This window comes from Microtus pennsylvanicus, chromosome 8 (genome assembly GCF_037038515.1).
Source record: "Microtus pennsylvanicus isolate mMicPen1 chromosome 8, mMicPen1.hap1, whole genome shotgun sequence".
Taxonomy (NCBI): Eukaryota; Metazoa; Chordata; class Mammalia; order Rodentia; family Cricetidae; genus Microtus; species Microtus pennsylvanicus.
Genome location: NC_134586.1, coordinates 114,086,209 through 114,107,683, shown reverse-complemented (window position 1 = coordinate 114,107,683; position 21,475 = coordinate 114,086,209). Strand labels below are relative to the sequence as shown.

The window sequence follows — 21,475 nt, the reverse complement described above, 5'->3', positions numbered from 1 at the left end:
GACCCAGCAGAAATTATAGTGCCTTTTACTACAGAAGAAATAAAAAAGTTATGGGAAGACAATGAACCGTGGCAAAGAGCTTGTGCTAATTTTTTGGGAGAAATTAATAGCAACTATCCCAAAAGTGGTAGACTTAACCTCATAAAAAGAACTTCTTGGATTCTTCCTAGAATTGTACGTGATGCTCCAATAACTGGAGCCCGTACTTTCTATACTGATGCAAATAAATCAGGGAAAGCAGGTTACAAGTCAGATGAATTGAGTAAGGTGGAACAAAGCCCTTATAATTCTGTCCAGAAGGCAGAATTATATGCCATTCTTATGGTGCTAAGGGATTTTAAAGAACCCCTTAATATAGTTACAGATTCACAATATGCAGAAAGAGTTATCTTGCATATTGAGACAGCTGAATTTATACCAGATGACACAGAGTTGACTTCATTGTTTATCCAGGTACAAGACATAATCAGGAACAGGCTTTGTCCGATGTACATAACACACATCCGGTCCCATACAGGTCTGCCTGGTCCTCTAGCCCAAGGCAATGCTGAGATTGATCAATTATTGATTGGAAGTGTGTTGCAGGCCTCAGAATTTCATAAGAAGCATCATGTCAATAGTAAAGGCCTAAAGAAAGAATTTTCCATTACTTGGCAACAAGCTAAGGACATTATAAAGAGATGTCCTACTTGTTCTTTCTATAATCAAACACCGTTGCCTGCAGGGAGTAACCCAAAGGGCACTAAGAGAAATGAAATCTGGCAGATGGATGTGTTCCACTTTATAGAATTTGGTAAATTAAAATATGTACACCACACCATAGACATGTATTCAGGTTTTCAATGGGCTACTGCCCTGAGCTCAGAAAAGGCTGATTCAGTAATCACACATTTATTGGAAGTTATGGCCATCATGGGTATACCTGCGCAAATAAAGACAGATAATGGTCCAGCATATGTATCTAAGAAAATGAAACGCTTTTTTGATTATTATAATATAAAACACATTACAGGTATACCAAACAATCCTACAGGTCAGGCAGTTATAGAAAGATCAAATCGTACTATAAAGGATATGCTGAACAAACAGAAAGGGACTGAAAATACCCCCAGAAATAGATTACATAATGCTTTATTAACCTTGAATTTTCTTAACGCTAATGAGAAAGGAACGACAGCAGCAGAAAGACATTGGATAATGGAAAAGTCTGCTGAACTAAATCAACCGATTTATTTCAAAGATGTGCTGACCTCTCAGTGGAAGCCAGGAGATGTGCTACGTTGGGGAAGGGGTTTTGCTCTTGTTTCCACAGGAGAAGAAAAATTGTGGATACCATCAAAATTAATAAAGTTTCGATTTGAAGAGGAGAAACCTCTTGGAAAGGAGAAATGACAACTTATCTACAATGATGATATTCATACAGATGGTAAGAAAAACATATAGAATGGGGGCAGGGTTCTGTTCTTATCTCCACAGGAAAACACTCATCTTTGAAAAATTCAAGGGACCCTGGATATTTGGATACTGACAGATGGAAAAATACCTGCCCAATAGGAAATATCAAGAAAACTGAAAGGGTTGTGTAAGTAATATTAAACCATATTTCTAAATTTATAAAGCTGGTTTTGAAGTTGGACTCTGGCTCAGTCCTTCTCCAATTCCAAGCCTGTTAGTAAGAGAAAAACCCAGAGTTTCTGGAGTTTCTGTCTCATGTCAAGAGCCATGATATGGGACAGAAAGAAATATGAGTTTAGAAAACATCTTTGCTTTTCTTCATATCTATCATACTTTTCACTGAATATATCTATCATGTCTTTCATTGAATATATATATATATATATATATATATATATATATATATATATATATATGTCTATATGATTAATGCTTAAGTTTTTCATAATGAACAATGAGTTTTTCCTGAAGTGACATTTGAAGTTTCCAGGAAGAAGATGGGGCCCCATAACAACAACTCCACCTGGTTGATATGACGTCATGATACTGATAGCGCTACAACAAGACCTGCTTTGGATACCAGCTGCACAAGACAGTTCCAACTTGGTTAGCTGAAATGGTGCACATCTTATACAACATTTTGGCCAGACCTGCACAAAATACTCAGAGACTATTGGCAATTTTAAAAGACATTGATCTTGAAATTTAACCATCATTTTACTTTCACAGGATCCCCCAGAAAGAACGTCGCCCCTATGACAGCTGGAAGTAATTTTTGAGGACGACGTCCCCTCTCCCAGTAAAGTTTGCCCTTGGGTTTAGGGGCATCATTTAGGGGTTGATTATAATTAGTATACGATTGAGGGTTGGGGGAGGAATTTTATAAGCTCAGGGATCATTTTGAAAAAAAAAAAAGAGGGATGATGGGATAATAGATTTGTAATTGTGAGTTACTCTTGTTAGACAAATATATTGATATAGATTCTTGTATATTGATACAAAGTTAAATTGTATTGACTATTGTATGCATTCATGTTTCTACCTCTGTTTAAAACATTTTTTATGTATTGACATATATTGTATTGATATATATATATATATTGTATATATTTACCATATTGCAGTGTACATTTCTACCTCTGATTAAGATACTTATATAATGTTTGTGTATTGATATATATTTACCTACTGCAATGTATATTTGTACATTGTTTATATTTGGAGGTCATTGTCCTCATTTGTTTCACAGTCGTTTATTGTCTTAGTCTTTAAGTTAGATAGATATTGAGAATTATATAGACTAATAGTCATCTAAGTTTGTCATTTATAATTAGACTAATCAGGTTCTTTAGATATATAGAGATTATACTCAGTATAGATAGATAATCTTCAACTTCTTCAAAGAGCTGTAGAAAATGGCCTTTAATCTAACTCAGAGTTTTGTGGTAGTGAGACACAATTGCTCCTGGCAACACCACTCTATTCCCGAGAGAATGTTGAGCACCAAAGACACTCCACCTGGAGCATTTCTTTTTGGCAGAACTGGCCTTGGGGCAAATAAATGCCCATACCTCAACCACTGACAAAGATACAGAGCATGCATCAATGGATAAAACAGGGCTGTCTTATCCTGCCAAGACAGGGTAAGATAGTTTTGAAAGTTGCTTGCCTTTGAAAATGGTGTGTCAGTTATGTTAGGCCTTAGCCAAAGTTGGTTGCTTCAACGCTGCTAATGTGACTTTGGGTGATTGCCTAGGTAGCTAGTTGTCTCTGTGATTTGTTACATGTTTTGGAAGTTGTTTTACTGAACTTCCTAATTACCCAGGTAACATTATTTCCCTTCTCAGATCGTTGATGGGGTTGAAGACTATATAAATGTAGTTACTTTCTCTCATGACTTGGCCAAGTTATTTATTATACAAGACCTAAGCTAGTTAGAATAGGATATTTGTACTTATTGTATATAATTTCATAGTAGGTTTAGAACTCTCTTATTTAAACAGAAGGGGGAGGTGTTGCGGGAGGTCCTCCCACTCCTCCAGCCTATCACCGCTGAGATACCAGCCCCTTGGGGCGTGGTCTCTCTCCCTTTAAAAAAGCGGCCACTTCCCTCTCCTCTCTCTCTTCACTTCCTGCTCCGCCGGCGACTAGACTCCTGGTTGCGTTTGCGTAGAGGGCTGTTGCCTGGGACAGTGATCTGTAAGTTTTTTCCCCTTTAAATAAATATCACCCTATTAATCATAATCCCAAATTGGTGTGGCATTGTTTGTGACTTACGCCTTCATAATACAACAATTAAAAATTTATGAAATTCAAATACTAATATTAATGATGAACACATTTTCATTTTCAAGTATTTTACCTATCGTTTGAGCATACTGTTTGGTTTTGCTTTTATTTACATTTTGCTTTGCTTTGAATAATTTCTTACGAAACTTTAGATTTATTCCCTTGTTAGATAAGGTGTTTGGTGATATAGTCAGCTATTCTCTCAGTTTTCTTTTCATGTTTACAAGTTACTTTGTTATGCGGAGTGCTTTTAATTATATGTGGTCTTATTTGTCTATTTTTTCATTCTATTCATTCTACTTCTGAGATTGTAGCTATCAACAATAAAAAGGACATATTCTCAAACCAAAATCATTTGAGATTTGCCCTACATTTTCTTCTAAAAATATAGTTTTGTAATTTCAGGTTTTACATTAAAGTTTTTCATCCATTTTGACCCAACTTTCATGCATACTTTAAAGGAAGAGCCCCAATTCATTATTTACAAATGAATAACCTGTTTCACAATAGTATTTCTGGAAGAGAACATATTTTCCCTATTGAACTTTTGATAGAATGATAAATTACACTTGACCGTAAGTGTTTGGATATAGTTTGGGAGATTTATCCATTATTCTACTAACCTTTTAGTCTATTTTTATGCCAGGATCATAATTTGTTATTATAATGAGTTTGTAATAATAGTTTGAAATGTAATGCTTTAAGGTCTTCAGCTTTGGTCTTAAGTTTGCTCTGGTTCTTTGGAATCTTATGGTTGGTCTCCTTTTATCTCTTCTTAATGATACACGACATTTTTACTTAATAATTATAATCTTCTTAAAAGATTGTAAAATATAGACAGACCACAATAAAAGTCAAATAATTAAGAAAATATGTGTTACTCTATTTTCTACTTCTGTAAATAATTGAAAGTTATTAAACACTTTTCATTATAAATCTTTCAAAATTATTATTAAATATCAAAATATTTTATTCTTATGATGTTAAATAAAATTTCAACATCCTACTTTCTTACATATAATCATATATATTATTAATTAATCAACATTAAGATAAGTGAATATTTAAAGCAGACTTTCAGGTCTATAAACTTCAAAGATTGAGCTAAAAAACAAAAGGTAAGTTTAAGCCAAAATTCAGAATATCTCCAGTGGAATCAGATGATAGAATCTTAAATATATTGCAAATTTGTCCAAATCAAAATGACTCAAGTATGTGCATTTGTTTATATGTTACTAGAGCCCATGGATGTGAATCCATTTCACCTTGACCAAAGGTTCTGAATTCAGGCCTATTCTTGCTCCTTCAAGGTTATGATAGGGATTTTGACCCAAGGTGTATCTACCTACAGGATGTTTGACCTAAGGTGTGGTGGCTGTGTGTCCTGCCTAACCAACTTAACTTAGGAGAGAGTGACTTGATGGTACAGGTATTGTAGAGGTAAGTAGTTTGTTTTTTCCTTGTTTGTATTATGGTAAAGAAGTCTTGTCTTCTTCCCCTGCTTTTGGATTGGGGTATATAAAGCATATGGAACATAAATGAGAATTCAGTATTCACTGGGTTACCTTCCCAACTCTATTCTGTGTCTTTGTGTTTTTCTTTCTTTTTTGTTTTTGTCTAACATTTCTAATCCACATGATCCTACCCTGGTGGAACATATAAACTTGTCAAGACTTGACTCCAACAGATGTCACCCTAACATGGGATCCCAACAACCTGTGTGATTGCATGGACAATGATAATGTTCTATACTTTCTATGTGTTATTAAATTTGTGCACAAAGGCATATATGCTATGTTTGATCTCTAATAAAAATATGACACATTTCCAAAAAAAAGAAATGAGAAAAAGTAAGCCTCTAAGTTCAAGAAGAGAAAACTAAAACTGTTTCTCCACAGACACTTCCTAAACTGAGAAATGCTCAGGGACCTCATAATATAGTAAATTTTCTGAAAAAGAATAATGAAAATCTGTCATTTTATAAGGAAACAACAATAAATTTAGATAATAATTAATAAAATCAACAATATAGATGGTATCATAGGTGAAACAAGACACAAAGACAGGCCTACAAATACATATCATAGTTCCTTAAATAGAATGACAAGATACTAACCAAAATTAAATAACAAGAAATCACTGGCCAGCAGTCATCCTGTGTATGACTTCTCTCCTTTGCTGATAATAGACAATGGATTGGGTGAGGAGAGCTGATCCACTAAGAGTTTTGATTACTAAAAGGATCCCATTCTCTTATAAAAAGAAAACTATATTGATTAACATCACTTAGGCACCATTTTGTTTCCTATGACTGAAGATTGCCTGTAAGTCTGCATCATAGTGGGGAAATAAAAACTTTTTCAAACCAAATGCAAGATAACAAATTTTTAAAGAAACAGTGTATGATTTGTACTATATACCTAAAGCAACTTGTTTTGCTCTAATTGTTTTATGAGTCACAAGGATTTTTGAAAAGAAGCTTATCCCCACAATTTATATATGTTTATTTGTGAGAAAGAATGTCTTCCATGTATATACAGGTGACATATAAGAAAAGAGGGTGTCAGATCCCCTGAATCTAGAGTAGCAGGTGGTTCTGGGACTCCCAACTCAGATATTGGGATATGAACAGGCCTAATAATTTCAAGTCACCAAAAACTCTTAAAATATAAACTGGTATAAGCTATGCAGCACTTTAGCTATAACACTCTGGTTATCTATGGGGAAAAACCTTTACAAACTTATATAGCTACTATGGAAATCACAATGGCAGTTCCTCAGAAAATTGGAAATAGATCTACCTCAGGATTCTGTTGTACCAGTCTTGGGCATATACCCACAGATGATTCATCCTGTAGTTAGTTTTTTACTGTTTGGTTCTTTTGGGAGCCCACCACCCAGCTCCCAAATAAATCACATGAAGGATTATCCTTACCTATGAATGCCCAGCCTTAGCTTGGTTCTAGTCAACTTTTCTTATTTTACATTATTCTATCTATCTTTGCCTTTGGGATTTTACCTTTATTCTATATACCTTTCTTTACTTCTTACTCTGTGGCTAACTGTGAAGCTGGGTGGCTGGTCCCTGACATTCTCCTCCTTCTCTTCTTGGTCCTCAGTCCTTCTCTCTTCCTCCTTTTATTTATTCTCGCTGTCTGGCATCCCAACCTATCCCTCTCCTGCCTAGCTATTGGCCATTCAGACCTTTGTTAGACCAATCAGTTGTTTTAGGCAGGCAAAGTAACGCTGCTTCAGAGTTAAAAAATGCAACATAAAAGAATGCAACACACTCTTGCATCATTAAACAAACATTCCACAGCATAAATAAATGTAACACATCTTCAGTTAATGTTGTACAACATTTCCCCTTTTTTCTAAATAAAAAATGAAAGGTTACAACTTTTAACTTTCTCCACAGCTGCCATTTCTTTTCCATTAGCATTAAAAAAAAATAAAGTTAAAAAACTACTATGCAATCTATATCTAGGTGTCTTAATTGCCCCTTTCTGTTTATTAAGCATATTTTTAAGGGGTCAGATAAAACATTAACTAATTAATCTTTATCAATAAAAACTGGGAGTCAGATATCAGGGGTAAAAACCTGAAAGATCAGAGAAACAGTGGAAGTCTATTGATATAAATTTAAGGTCAATTTTGTTAAATAAATCTCTGCTCTTGTTTAAGGTATTATATTTGTTCAGTTCATTTATGACAATGTATAGTTAAGAAATACAAATTAATGGATAGTCATTTATAATAGATAAACTTGTAGTCATGTTAGTTAGGTTTTCTAGATGTACAGAGATATATTTCATATGGATAGGTATTCTTCAAATCTTTCAAAGACATAGAATATGGCATTTTAAATGTTTTTAAAATTTATGCCTCTTCATGACAGTAAGACATGAATCCTTCTGGTAGCACCAATTATTTCAGAGGGGTTGATGGGCATTGAAGGAACTTATTATGGAATTTGCCTTCAATGTGACTAGGCTAGCCACTTGGGCAAGAAACTGCTCTTGACTGGATTGCTTGATGGTATGTTGTATAAACTGAACATGCAGGACCTAGAAAAAAGGACTAATATAAAGTTGCCTAAAAAAGGTGAGACATATCCTGCTTCATGAAAGAATCTGCTAGACATTCTGCAAGACACAGAAAAAAGGTGACTGGGAAAGTACCAATATAAGTGGAACTGTCTTTGAAATTTTCTGCTTCATGGAAAAGTCTACCAGACACTATGGGCCTCTAGACTGAAGATGGATGCCCTAATGTTACAGAAGAACTTTGGGTGACTGTCCAGGCAGCAAGATGTCTTTGTCAATTCTAGAGTTTTGGAAGTACTTATAATTAGTTAAGTAATATATATCCTTCTAGAGTCTTTGGTGGAGTTGAAGAAAGACCATTTTATTATTATAAAAGATAGATTAGATATAAAACTTTAGACTCACAAAAATAGAATACATGATAGAGTATTTTTCTTAATTTGCCAAATGTAAATGGACTAAATATTGTAACTATAATTCTTGCTTGATATGGTTTTGTTATATGTAATCTTGCTATATCAAAGTTAAAACCTTCTTTTTTATGTAGACAAAATTCCCCTCTGTATGCTGTGAATATGTTTTATTCCCATTGGTTAATAAAGAAACCACTTTGGGCCTATGGTAGCACAGAATAAAAAAAGGTGAGAATTCCAAGCAGAGATAGAGGAGAAAAGAAGGCAAAGTCAGGGAGATGCCATGTAGCCACTGAAGGAGACAGATGCTGGATGGAACCTTACTGGTAGGCCACAGCTATGTGGCAATACACAGATGAATTGGGTTAATTTAAGATGTAAAAGTTATTTAATAAGAAGCCTAAGCTATTGGATATGCAGTCTTATAATTAATATAAGTTCTGTATAATTACTAAGGGTGTGGATAGTGGGGAAATGACTAAACAACCTCTGTCTATACCAGGATATAATGAAGTTTGCAAGCTATACAGCATACACACAATTAATGTCTAAGTTCAAATGTCCTGTTCCTTGACTACTAAGGAATTGTACAAAGAAGCACAAATCAGCCTGAATGCTTCACTGCCTGAGGGAATGCAACAGTCTGTCAGGAACTGGGAGGTATATTGTGACCCAGGAACCATGGGCTTTAACCTGAAAAGCCCATGACACATGTCTTTCAAGGCAGTTAGGTCAGGCCAACTCCATGGTTCCCTGAAAAGTCTACTGCCCACTAAAATCCTATGACCTTGACCTCCACTGTGTGCCATTACTCTCAACATTCCCTTCGTTTATGTCCTACAAAAACAGCTGATTAAGCTCTTTGTCCAGTTTTCTGATCTCTTCAGCATTCTTATAAGAGTCCATTTCCAGGTCCTTTGTAGCAACAAAATCCCCTTTGAATCCCATTTTTGTTCCAACTTTCTTCTATTGCTGTTATTAAATTATGCAATCAAAAGCAACTCAGGTGGTGAACATGTTTATTTGGTTGTTAACCCTATTTCACAGTTCCTCCTTATGAGAGCTTAGGATAGATACTCAAGCTGATAACTAAAGGCAAAACATGTGGAATCATTGTTTTCTGACTTTCCCTCTTGTTTTGTCACTGTCTTGTGCTCAGAGCTTTGTGCTCAGAGATATTGCCAACTCAGTGGAAGAGCCTACCTATATCAATCAAAATCAATACAATCTCTCCCAGATACCCTAATCAGATATTCTTATCTAGGCATACTCTCAATTGGTATTTTCTGAGATTACTCTAAGCAATAACATTCTGATAGCTGAGGCTAATATGCAAGAAGATTTTAAGATCCAAGGCAATGTACTAATTATATCAATAACTTAAGCAGCAAAAACACAAACAAAGATAGATATGCCAGGAAATGAAAAGAAGAAAAAAAAATTAAGATAAAAAAGATAAAACTAAAACTGTCTCTCCACAGAAACTTTCCAAACAAACAAAAACTCAAGGAACTCATAACATGAGAAATCTGAATAAGAAATTGGTGAGACCATTATTTTCCAGAAAATAAACAATATACTTAGATAACAATGAATAAAATCAACAACATAGATTGATAGCACTGACAAAGACACAAAGACATATTATGCTCCTTTAAATAAAAACTAGAGGATTCTAATCAAAATCAAACTCTAAGAAATCAGTGACTAGCACTCATCCTGTACACTTCTGTTCTTTATCCTTTACAAAAATAGAAAATGGCTTGGGTGAGGAGAGCTGTTCTACAAAAATTGGAGAGATTCACTTGAAACCTTCTCATGTTTTTTCATAGAAAATAGTTTTGACTACTTAAAAAAATCTCATTATCTTATAGTAAAGAAAAGGATGTCTGTTAGGATCATTTAGACACCATTTTGCTCCCCCTGATTGATGATTGCCTGTAGGTCTACAATCAAAGTGAGGAAATGAAAACATTTAAAAACAAAATGCAAGATCACAGATTTTTAAAGAATCTGTGGACACCTAGAGCAGCTTGTTTTACTCTAATTGCTTTATAAGTCACAAACACTTTTGAAAACAAGTTTACTGCTGCTTTTTGCATATGTTTGGCAATGAGTGACAATATCTTCCATATATATATATATATATATATATATATGTATATATATATATATATATATATATACATATACAAGTAACATACAAAAAGGGGGTTCAGATGCCCTGGATCTAAAATGCTAGAGTTATGAGCCTCACAACTTGAGTGTAGGTATCTGAACTCAGGTCACCTCCAGAATGAATATGTGCTGAGCCACCTGCCAACATCCATAATACCTTTTTTTCCAATAAACCAAAAGTCTCTCACAGATTAAGAATAAGAGCAACAAAACCTAAATAAATAAAGAAGTAAATAAATGGTATTTGGAAACATGATGCATCAATATTAAGATGATGTGTAGGGTAAATTTGCACCATAAATGAATACAGTGCAATGGCAATTCCCAAAGAATTATAACAGGAAAGCTATTACAAAGCTACATTCATATTGGAAGCACTCAGAGTAATCAATGGGATTATCAAAAAATAGTACACAGATTGACATAATATGACTTCTTTCTGGGTGGAGGTGGTATATACCTTTAATCCCACCACTCAGGAGGCTGAGACAGCAGGATCTCTGTGAGTTTGATGCCAGTCTAGTCTACAAAGTGAGTTCCAGGACAAGCTCCAAAGCTACAGAGAAACCCTGTCTCAGGGAAAAAATTACCATAAAGCTGATGATTCAAGAATGTGCATGATATTTGGGAAAGAATAAAGAGGATGGAGAGAAAAAGCCAAGAGCAAAGGAAGGAAAATATAGTCAGCTATTAATCAAAAGACCAAAGGAAACAGTCAGGAAACGTGTGATCCTGACCAATTTTACCCAACTACCTATGATTCTATGTGTATGGAAATTAAATAAAGTCTTCACAATTTTCACAAAATTACTTCAATGTGATCCTTAAACTGCTGTTTCTGACCTTCCAGCTACTGTTATTTCTTCCAGAGAGGCCTCATGCTCTAGAGCCCTCTCTGCAAAAAGAGATGATCTCCTGCTATGGTTATGCAGCCCCTTAGACCTCCTTGTGTTTTCAGGTAAACCCAGACACACTGAAGATCAATCCCAAAACAATATAGAATAACTTCTGTTTCCTGTCAAATGGATTTTAGTGAAAGATATAGATTCTGCTCTATCTACCTGCCCAACACCATAAAAACCTAAGAAACCTCTGTAGCACAGAAACTCCCTTTGTTCCCTGGAACTAAACATCACTGAATTACACCATTGCATCTGGTGGTAGCAGAAAGTTAGAAGCATTTTAATCCTGTATTGCTAAAAGACAATCAACATCACCATAGTTCTACCAGCTTTTAAACCATTTGAGACATTTATCAGACAAACTTGAAAGTAGACTGCAATATTCAGAACATCTAGGAACCAGATTATCAGTTTTCAAATTTTTCTTTCCACTGTACACCAAAAGCATGGCTCTGTATGTACACTGGACAATGAGATTACAAGCACAATATCCTACCATGCCAGGGCTGCGGAGTCTCCCTCTCCCCGGGAAATCCATACACGGGGAGGCTCAGAAGACAAGGGGCACTGCACAGGTCATTACATAGAGCAACAGAACCACAGCCTGGCTCATGGTCCATCCAAATCCCAGCAGAAATTACAGCTCAACAGACCTAATCTGAACACCCTACACTCACATGGCATAACTACTGGTCATTCTTACAACTCCTTACAACAAAAGTAGAAAAGAATCCTGGAAAGAACCTGCAAGCTACCTGCCACTATTATTCCTGCTTGCTAAGATGTCCAGAGTCCCTCATTGGCTAAGGCCACCCTGCTGGGCCTCAGAATATTTTCAGCTCCCCTAATGGGTGATCAGAGATCACCAGACAGCACAGTAATTCCTATTCTGCCCTTCCAGCCCAGTAGACAGGGTTCTAGACCAGAAAGTTTGTATTTTAGTAGACAGTCATCCACTTTCCTAGCACATATCCCATTCCTCATCCAAAGCACAGGGTCCTTTGAATACACCTTCTATTACACACTCAATGTGCAGTGCAGCCAACCTATCACGTCATACCTGGGAAATCCTGCAGCCAAACATGGGTCACATTTACAACCGTTGTTAAAGAAAAATAGGCCATGAATTAGAAGATAATAAGGGGTCATGGTAAAGCGTGGGGACAGGAAAGAGAATGCGGATATGATATAGTTACAATCTCAAAATAATATTTTGAAAAGTTGAAACAGGATTCATGGCCATGTGCTTCAGAAACTAGAGATTTATATTAGAGCACATCAAAGATTTCTCAAACCTTTCATCTCTGGATATATATTTAAAACCAGTAAAATAACAGTCCTGTTAGGTGGGCTACATTTTACTCAGATCTATTTTGGTTGAACTACTATAACTATAGCAATTTGGTTTTATGAGAAGGTCAGTTCTTTATTTAGATTCTTGATTGCCCTGGCCTGTGGACAACAAGAAATGGCCATCAGGACATTTATGGAGCATCTAAAATTGATTACTGAATTCCTAATTAGGTAATTAGTAAATAGCTAAACATTGCTAATCTCAACTACTGTTGAAGTAGGAGAGTTCTCAACCACTGTCCTGTCTCTCACTTTCTGCACTGTGAATATACCAGCTTCAAGATTGACCTATGTACTCAGTTCTTGCACAGATCCCTCTTCATTTATAAGCAAGCACTAAAAGACTGAGATACTGGAGGTCACTCACTAGCTGGACTATTTTTCCTTCTCACAAACCAGTCAAGACTCTGTCCTGAAGGAGTTTCAGGACTATCTACCCAGCATTGGGCAGCAGAGGCAGGATTGGGTGTTCAAAGAAATTATCAATTACACAGCAAGAGGCAACAATATTGTAAGCTCATAGTCTCCCACACCAGTATGGCACAGCCTCTCCCTCCCCCAGGGAATCCACACTCAACAAAGCTCAGAGGCCAAGGGCCACTACCCAGATCACCACACAAACTAACAGAACATGTCTGGATCATGGTCCATTGCTTTCCAAGCAGCTAATAGCTCAGCCAACCTGCTCTTCCTGGTCTGGGGACAGTGGCCCCTACATTTACCATGGCATGGCTTTGTGGTCCTCCTCACATCTCCAATCAGCAGAACAAGAGAATCCTGAAAAGAACCTGTAAGCTACCTCCTACGGTGATACTGACTGCCAAGTAGAGTCCTTCATTAGCTAGAACCACCCAGCTGGGCTTCAAGACATTAGCAGTTAGCCTACGGGGTGAACAGAGATCAAATGTCTCAGAGAGCAAAACCCCTCCAGGTTTCCTTCCACACTATGGTGAGACAAGACCCTAATTTATAGTTTAGTAAAATCTTCCATTTTCCCAGAGCAATTCCTGTTCTTCCTCCAAGGCACATGGTCCTATGTGTACATATTCTATTACACACTCAATGTCCAGTGTAGTCAACCCTTTACTTCATAGCTGGGAGGTCTTGTAACCAAACCCAGGTCACATTCAAGCAGTGATTGTTAAACAAAAAGAGGCCATGGATTAGAACACAATAAAGGGTCCATGAGAACAGTTGGAAGCTAGAGACTGATAGTAAAAATAATGTAATTACAATATCAAAAGAATACGGTTAAAAAGTTCAAACAAGCTTCATGGTTGTGTGCTCCAGAGACTAGGGATCTGTATTAGAGCACACCAAGTACAACTCACATCATTTCTCTCAGGGTATACAGTCATGTTAGGCAGGACCACATGCTTTTACCCAGTTCTTCTAGTTTGCTTGAACTACTGTAACTACAGTAATTTGGTTTAATTATGTTTTTATATAGATTCTTGAATGCAGAGTTTATGGTGTGTCACTACTCATTGCTAATGACAACTACTGCCCCAGCAGGAAATCTTTCACCCTTTTTCTTGCCAATTCCCTTTTCTGTTGTGACTATGCTTGCTTTACAGTTGGTCAGTGAACTAAATTCTTACATCGGTCCTACTCCACTTGTAAATTCACAATAAAATCTAGAGAAGTTGGAGGGTACTCATTCACTGATCTATTTCTCCTTTCCACAGACCAGTCAAAGTCCATCCTGGTTAGAGTTGCAGGACTATCTTTCTAGCACTGGGTAGCAGAGGCAGGATTAGGTGTTCAAAGCAATTCTCAATTACATAGTGTGAGGAAAGCCTGAGCTACAGGAGACACTGATATAAACCAATTGTTCTCAATCTTCCTAATGTTGTGACCATTTAAAACAGTTCCTCCTGATGTGTTGAACCCCCAACTATAAAATTATTTTCACTGCTCCTTCATAAATATATTTTTGCTACTGTTATGAATTATAATATAAAATATCCGTGCTTTCTGATGGTCTTGGTCCAGTCCTGTGACAGGATCATTTGATCCCCCAAAGGAAGCTGTGACCAACAAGGTTAAGAAACCCTGCTCTAAACTGATATAAATAAATAAACAGCACTTAAGAAAGAATGGAATGAAATTCTTAAACTAGGAAATATTGAAAATATAGCAGTAATTAATCTAAAGATAATGAAGGTTAAAAATGATACCAATAATTGATGCTTTAAAATGATAAAAGAAAATAGAACATTTATCTATACTAAATTTGAAATGGAGTAGTCCTTTCCCTGAGAGAAAGAGTGCCATTAATAAGAGACTGTATGACTTTGTTCCATGTAAAATGTTAGCCACTGAGTGTTGTGATGTGATGGTGTTACAGTCAATTGCCTGTTTCTCAAACCTTTCAGCTAACTTAACAATGTCAACTAAGATTGTACATATCTGCATAGGAGAGCTCTCTAATTGGAAACTGAATACTTAGTAGTTCAAGCTATCCTCCCTAAATTGTACACCCACCAATTCTGTCTGTCTTCATTCACATGGAAGGAATTAATACCTGCAGGGAAATTACACAGAAAGTCACTCACCAGGCCCCATCAGTCCTTCTTTAGAATGGAGACCCCTACAGTGCAGTCTGTGACCTAGCCATTATCTAGTCTGTTTCCCCCTACAGTGAACACAGAACAATGTTCCTCCTCTTCTGGTCTGAAGGGAGAAGCCATGCTCCACACACAAATCCTTTCCCTATTCTGCAATGGACAGTCCACTATGTGACTCAAACACAATTTTAGAACTGTGTGGTAATTTTAGAACTGTGTGGTGCTGCAGACATGTAATCCAAGGTTTAGAGTGTTTAGTCAAGAGGAGAACAAGGACAATGCCTTGTGGGGCTACAGACAGGGTTCAAGCACATCTCAATCAAACTAGGAGACCTTGACTCAAAAACACTTTTCAAAAAGACTGGAAATTAATCATAGAATTAATATACGTTTATGGCACAGCAGGACTTAATGTTAGTTGTGACCCTGTAATGGCTCCTTGAATAGCATTTAGAAGCCAGTTTTTTAATGGACGATGGGCATTTGTGCTGGTTGTAAATCAGGCTTGTCTCCTTTGTGATGGGAATGTAGCTGGTTAATCCTGGGGACCAAACTTTTATATTTTATCATACTAATCTCTAACAGGTTAGAATACCATTGCCTTTGGGGTATTTGGGATGCAGCTCTCCCTTACTGAAATTCTATTTTGTGACTTAATGTCTCCTAAGAACTGGTAATTCTATTACCATCAATTCTACGCTTCTACAATTTAGCAGTGGAGTGCTACTCTATACAAGAAATACTGTTACAAGCTCCACACAATTAACTCCAGATGGATCCTACACCTAAATATTAAATGTTCCAAGTGAAGAACTTCTGGAAGATACTAGAGGAAACAGAGCTATCTGTCTTTGGCAAATCTGTGTTCCACTGCGACAATACAAGCACTAAGGGAGCCCACATGTCACAGTGAAGTCAACAATAAGGGTATTTCAAAGCACAGTCCCACTCCCAAATCTCTGAGCAGACGCAGTAAGGATAGTAAATTACTCAGAGGCTGCCAGCCAGCTCAGGAATTTCAAAGATCATGCAGAATCACACAGGATCACACAGACCCTGCTGGGGCATGGAGTACCAGCAGGACCAGGCAGAAATATGATTAACTCTGCATCTGGTCACCAGCTCCCACCCAGCTTAGAGGAGGATGCACCACACTGTCTCCCATGGCTCAACTAGCCGCTCCTCTCAGTCTGAGGATAACCCCAAGCTCACCACGTCATGGTTTTCCAGCTTGTCCATGCTCCCTGCTCAGCTCCCTGCACTCACAGTAGAACACACAAAACCACTGACGCCGAATTCTCTTCAAAGTCAAGCTTGAAAGTGGCCACCACCGGAAGGATCCTGTACAACTTCTGACTGGCAGGTCACCTGGAGGGCCTGATTGGCTAGTGAGTCCTGAGTGACAAGAGCACCTCCCATAGAGTTATTCTGTGCTTAAAGACACAGCTCAGCTGGTTGGTCATGGTGGCGGAGCATGCCTTTAATCCCAGCCCTTAGGAAGCAGAGGTACGCTAATCTCCTTGAGTTCTAAACCAGCCTGCCCTTTTTCAGGACAGGCTCCAAAGGTGCAGAGAAACCCTGCCTCAAAAAACTAAAACTAAATTAAAAAAGAAAGAAAGAAAGAAAGAAAGAAAGGGGAAGGAAGAAAGAAAGAAATCTGCAAAAGCTAGAAAGAAAGAAAGAAAGAAATCTGCAAAAGCTAGAAAGAAAGAAAAAAAGAAAGAAAGAAAGAGAGAGAAAGAAAGAAAGAAATCTGCAAAAGCTAGTTCCAGGAAAGGCTCCAAAGCTACAGAGGAATCCTGTCTCGAAAAACAATAAATAAATTAATTAACTAACGAAATAAAAATTTAAAAAATAAAAATTAAAGACACAGCTCAGTGGTTCCTGGCCCTGCCTTTCATCCCAAAGACCTTTTCTAGATCAGCAGAGATCTAGAAAAGATCCATAGCACGAGACCTTGGCTCCAATAGCAGACCCTGCTATCTTCCAGCTCTCCACAGGCACTGCCCGTTCTTCTCCTTGACACAATGTGGCTAGCTAGCTTGTGTGGGCCACTGTTATATACTACATCCCTGTCCCACAGGTGGAAGGATGCCCAGAATATTAACAGCTAAAGGGAGATTTAAAGATACAAAAGGAGATATTTGTTATGTGACACTGAGGTCAGGTGAACTGAAGATAATTTTTACCTGGTTGTCCCAGGGACTTCAGATAACCAGGAAAGAAAAGTAAGAACTAGATCACAGATTAAAAACAGATAATAAGTCTTTCTCCCACCAGAAAGCTGCATGATGCTTCCATTACTTTGGAGTTTCATTCATGAAATTCAGAACAAACAGTTGTCAAATGGATAATAATAAAGATTAGTCTCCAAGGAAAGTTGAATACTTAGAGAATAATAAGACAGGAAAAAAGTGTTTATGAGCACTAATGCCATCACATCTTCCTCAATGGGCAGGTGAAAAAAACCCACAGCAGCATTATTCAAAGTTGTCTCCATGAATAGCACTGGTAGAATGAATCTCTCCACGTATATAGAAAGTAGATTTATTAGAATGTCTTACAAGCTGTGGTCCAGGTAATCCAAGAAATTTGAAGATTCTAGTAGTTGTTAAGTTCATGAGGCTGGAGATCTCAGCTGGTCTTCAGTATATACCAAAATTTCAAGGAAGATGCTCGTAAAGAAATGAGCTTGGTAGCCAGAGCTAGGGCAAGTGGACACAGAGAGAGCTTCCTTCTTCAGCAATAAAAAATACAGAAATAAGTTGTAGAAATTAAGGGTCCAGTCCAGAAGTGCAAAAATATAAAGTTGTAAGCAAAAACACATTTTAGAAAGAGAGAGAGAGAAAACAGAGAGAACAGAGAAAGAGAGGACAGAGAGAGAGAGAGAGAGAGAGAGAGAGAGAGAGAGAGAGAACAGAGAGAACAGAGAGAACAGAGAGAACAGAGAGAACAGAGAGAACAGAGAGAGAGAGGAAACAGAGAGAGAGAACAGAGAGAGGACAGAGAGAGAGAGAGAGAGAGAGAGAGAGAGAGAGAGAGAGAGAGAGCTGCCAGCCACTGTTAACCACTAACAAACATTTTCTGCCTTAAGAGCAGGCATCCTGGCAGCCACTGTGTACAGAGGTAAACTTTTAACAGTCATTTCCTGCCTCCCAGCTTTTCAGCTAGGCAAGTGCTGGCACAAAAAAAAAAAAAAAAAAAAAAAAAAAAAAAGTTAGCTTCTAGCTATTGTCTCTATGGGACACTCTACTTGTATTCTAATTTTTAACTGTCCCCTTATGTAACTCTACTCTCTTCTGCCTTACATTCTCTCAGGTGCCGTGAAAAGTGCCTGTGCCAGCCACTAACTTTCACAAACACTCTAAGTTAGCATTCTAATGCTCTATAAACAAAAGTTGTAAAACTAACAGTGTAAAGTGACTTTAAGCCTGACCTCAAGGTTGTAAAAGCCCTTTGACACACACCTGGTGCTAGATTTTACTGTAGGAAGAGGCTCCAAACCAGCCCTCAGGGCCACAGTTTCAGAAGCCGGCCTCTGGCTGTGATCACAGGTATAGGTGACAAGCTTTGTGTGCCCCGTGGTGGTTTTTTTTTCTTTTTCTGGAATAAAGCTTACTTCTGGTTTAATAGATTTTGGAGGTCTATCCCACCATTATTGTGTGACCACCAAACACAACAAATATTCCTTATACATGTAGGTGACACCAGAAAGTGTGATCCAGATTTAAGGCAGATCTTAGTCTTTGTTTGATTGGGGTTTTTTTCTTTATTCTTTTTTGGTGTTTTTGAGACAGGGTTTTTCTCTGTAGCCCTGGAATTCATTCTGTAGATAAGGCTGGTCTCAAACCTAGAAAAATCTGACTCCTTTAGCCTCCTGAGTGCTGGGGTTAGAGGTGTGCACAGCAACCAAGTATCTGAACATGGATATCACTTCAAATGATCCAGATTAAAGACAGGCCTTTAATTTTAAAACCTTTAGAAAAATCCCTCATTGGTATACCCATTGGATTTTAGTTAATTCCAGATGTAGTCAATTTGGCTTCCAAGATTAGCACCACAACAGTCAAGACAGAAGAAATAAGAAAAATTGTTACCTCCAGGAGACAGGGAAAGCATTGGAGTTATTTCCAAAACAATGCTTTTCCAAAACAAAGGAAGCATGTGGATTTTACTAAGGGAGTCTACACATTTATTTAGAGTTCTGTCTATTCCTAAGCAGGTTCAGTTAACAAATCCATTTATGAATATGATGACAATATAAAAGTGGAGATGTTTAGGGACATTCTCACTTCAAAGTCATGTAGAAACATATAAATTATAATAATGCTGGAAAGAAATGTCTCTGATATGTTTATCTTGTACCACAAGTGTTAGTATTCAGGCATCTGTACTGGTCTGCCCTTGGGGTGGTGACAAGATATGTCCTCAGCTTCAGTCACTAAGATCACCTCCTGTGCACATCAAAGGTGGGCCTTGCCCACTTCCTCTCTTTCCCTCTCCCTCTCCCTCCATTTCTACCTTTCTCCCCTTTTTTCTTTCTCTTTCTACTTCTTTGCATGTCTCTGTCTTTTCCCCCCATCTCTCTGCCTCTCTCTTCTCTTCTGCTGCTCCTTTACCTAAAGACTGGTCTCCCCAATTTTTTCACGTTCCCTTTACCCTAATAAAAAATCCCTCCTTGTGAGCTCTCTTTTTGTGACACTTTTTAAATTTACAACAACAAGGTCTTAGCTGAAAATCAGGTAAACCACACAGTGAAAGAAGATTGCTTTGGAGCCTATGTGACCTGTCAATCTTGATGTTTGATCTAAAAGATAACTGTACCAATGCCACAATTCTCACAGATACAAAAGATAGAGAACATAAATAGAAAATACTTCAAGAAAAGGTCACTTAACAGCACTGTGTACTCTGCTCTTAGATGGACGGTTATGATGAACTCTGTTAACCTCAGAATAAAGCTGCTTTCACCTCTGAGCAGGCTGCCTCAGCAGAAGACCACAACTGTTTCCATGCAAGATCAGGAGTTCATTTTAACTAGCCCTGGCTGCTGTCTCAGGACTGTGACATCACTGTAGAGAATTCTATTCTTTCCTTTTCTAACTTTAAAAAATAAATAGTTGTATGGGTGTTTTGCCAGCATACCTCTGTGCACAGTACCTACAGAGGCCAGAAGAAGGCAGGAGATTCCTGGGCCTGGCATTACAGCAAATGGTTAGCTACCATGTAGGTTCTGGGAATGAAACCTTGGGATCTGTAACAACACCCAGTGCTCTTAATTGCTGAGTCATCTCTCTAGTCCCTCTTTTTATTTAAAACTTATATCCATAATGGTGAGGGAGGTTCCTTCTGTCTATGTGTTGATTTTATTGGTTAATGAATGAAGAAAACTGGCTTGGTCTATAGCATGGGAGGAGGAAGGCAGAGTTAGGAGAAGCCATGGAGCTGCCAGAGACAGATACTGGTTGGAATCTAGCTGGTAAGCCACAGTCACGTGGTGATACACAGATTAATAGAAATGGGTTAAATTAACATGTAAGAGCTAGCCAATAAAAAGCTAGAGCTAATGAGTCAAACAGTGATTTAATTAATACAGTTTTGTGTAATTATTTTTGGTCTAAGCTAGCCGGGTGGCCAGGAACCAAGTAGCAGACTCCATACAATACCATAAAATGATAATTAAAAGATATTGCATCACTTTCCCCTTTTATCTCTTCATTCCCTCCTTTCCCAAACCCTTCCAATTTCTTCCTTGTTAAGTTTGGGTGAATAAGAATGCTGAAACACATGAATACAAACTGAAGAATCCATTTTTGTTGATTGTGCATATATGAATAATTGGCCGATCATGTTGTATTGGATAAACAGTTAGGGAGCTCATCCCTGCCTGAGACTTATTTTCCCAAGTAAAGGAGAATTTTTACCTTTTAATCAGCATCAGGTGTCTGAGCCTGACTAGGCTGCCTTAGACAGTAAAATCAAGAATAGAAAACTTAGGATAGAAAATATCTTACCAGCTAAGAGCATTGAAGATTCTGTCAGAGCATCCAGATTCTATTCCTGGTACATATAGAAGTTCACTACTATCTGTAACTCTCGTACCAGGGGCTCTGACACCATCTTCTGGCCTCCTTGGCCATGATAAGAACAGGATATGTAGACCATAAAAATTATTTTCAAGCTATTTGTGGTAGTGTATTCTTCTTACTGCCAGCAATCTGGACACCAGAGGCAGGAAGATCAGTATGAGTTTTAAAGCCCGTGCTACA

The 21,475-nt window shown here is 37.5% G+C and overlaps 1 protein-coding gene across 1 annotated transcript in view; it reads right to left on the bottom strand.

Annotated features, from left to right (window-relative positions):
• LOC142855670 (uncharacterized) overlaps positions 1-16,506 on the bottom strand; it is a 45,172-nt gene extending 28,666 nt beyond the window's left edge. The window contains exon 1 of the mRNA XM_075982120.1: positions 16,419-16,506. Within this exon, the coding sequence (XP_075838235.1) occupies positions 16,419-16,445 (27 nt within the window). The 5' untranslated portion in view covers positions 16,446-16,506. The remainder of the gene's footprint in view (positions 1-16,418) is intronic.
• Positions 16,507-21,475: the final 4,969 nt, after the last annotated feature.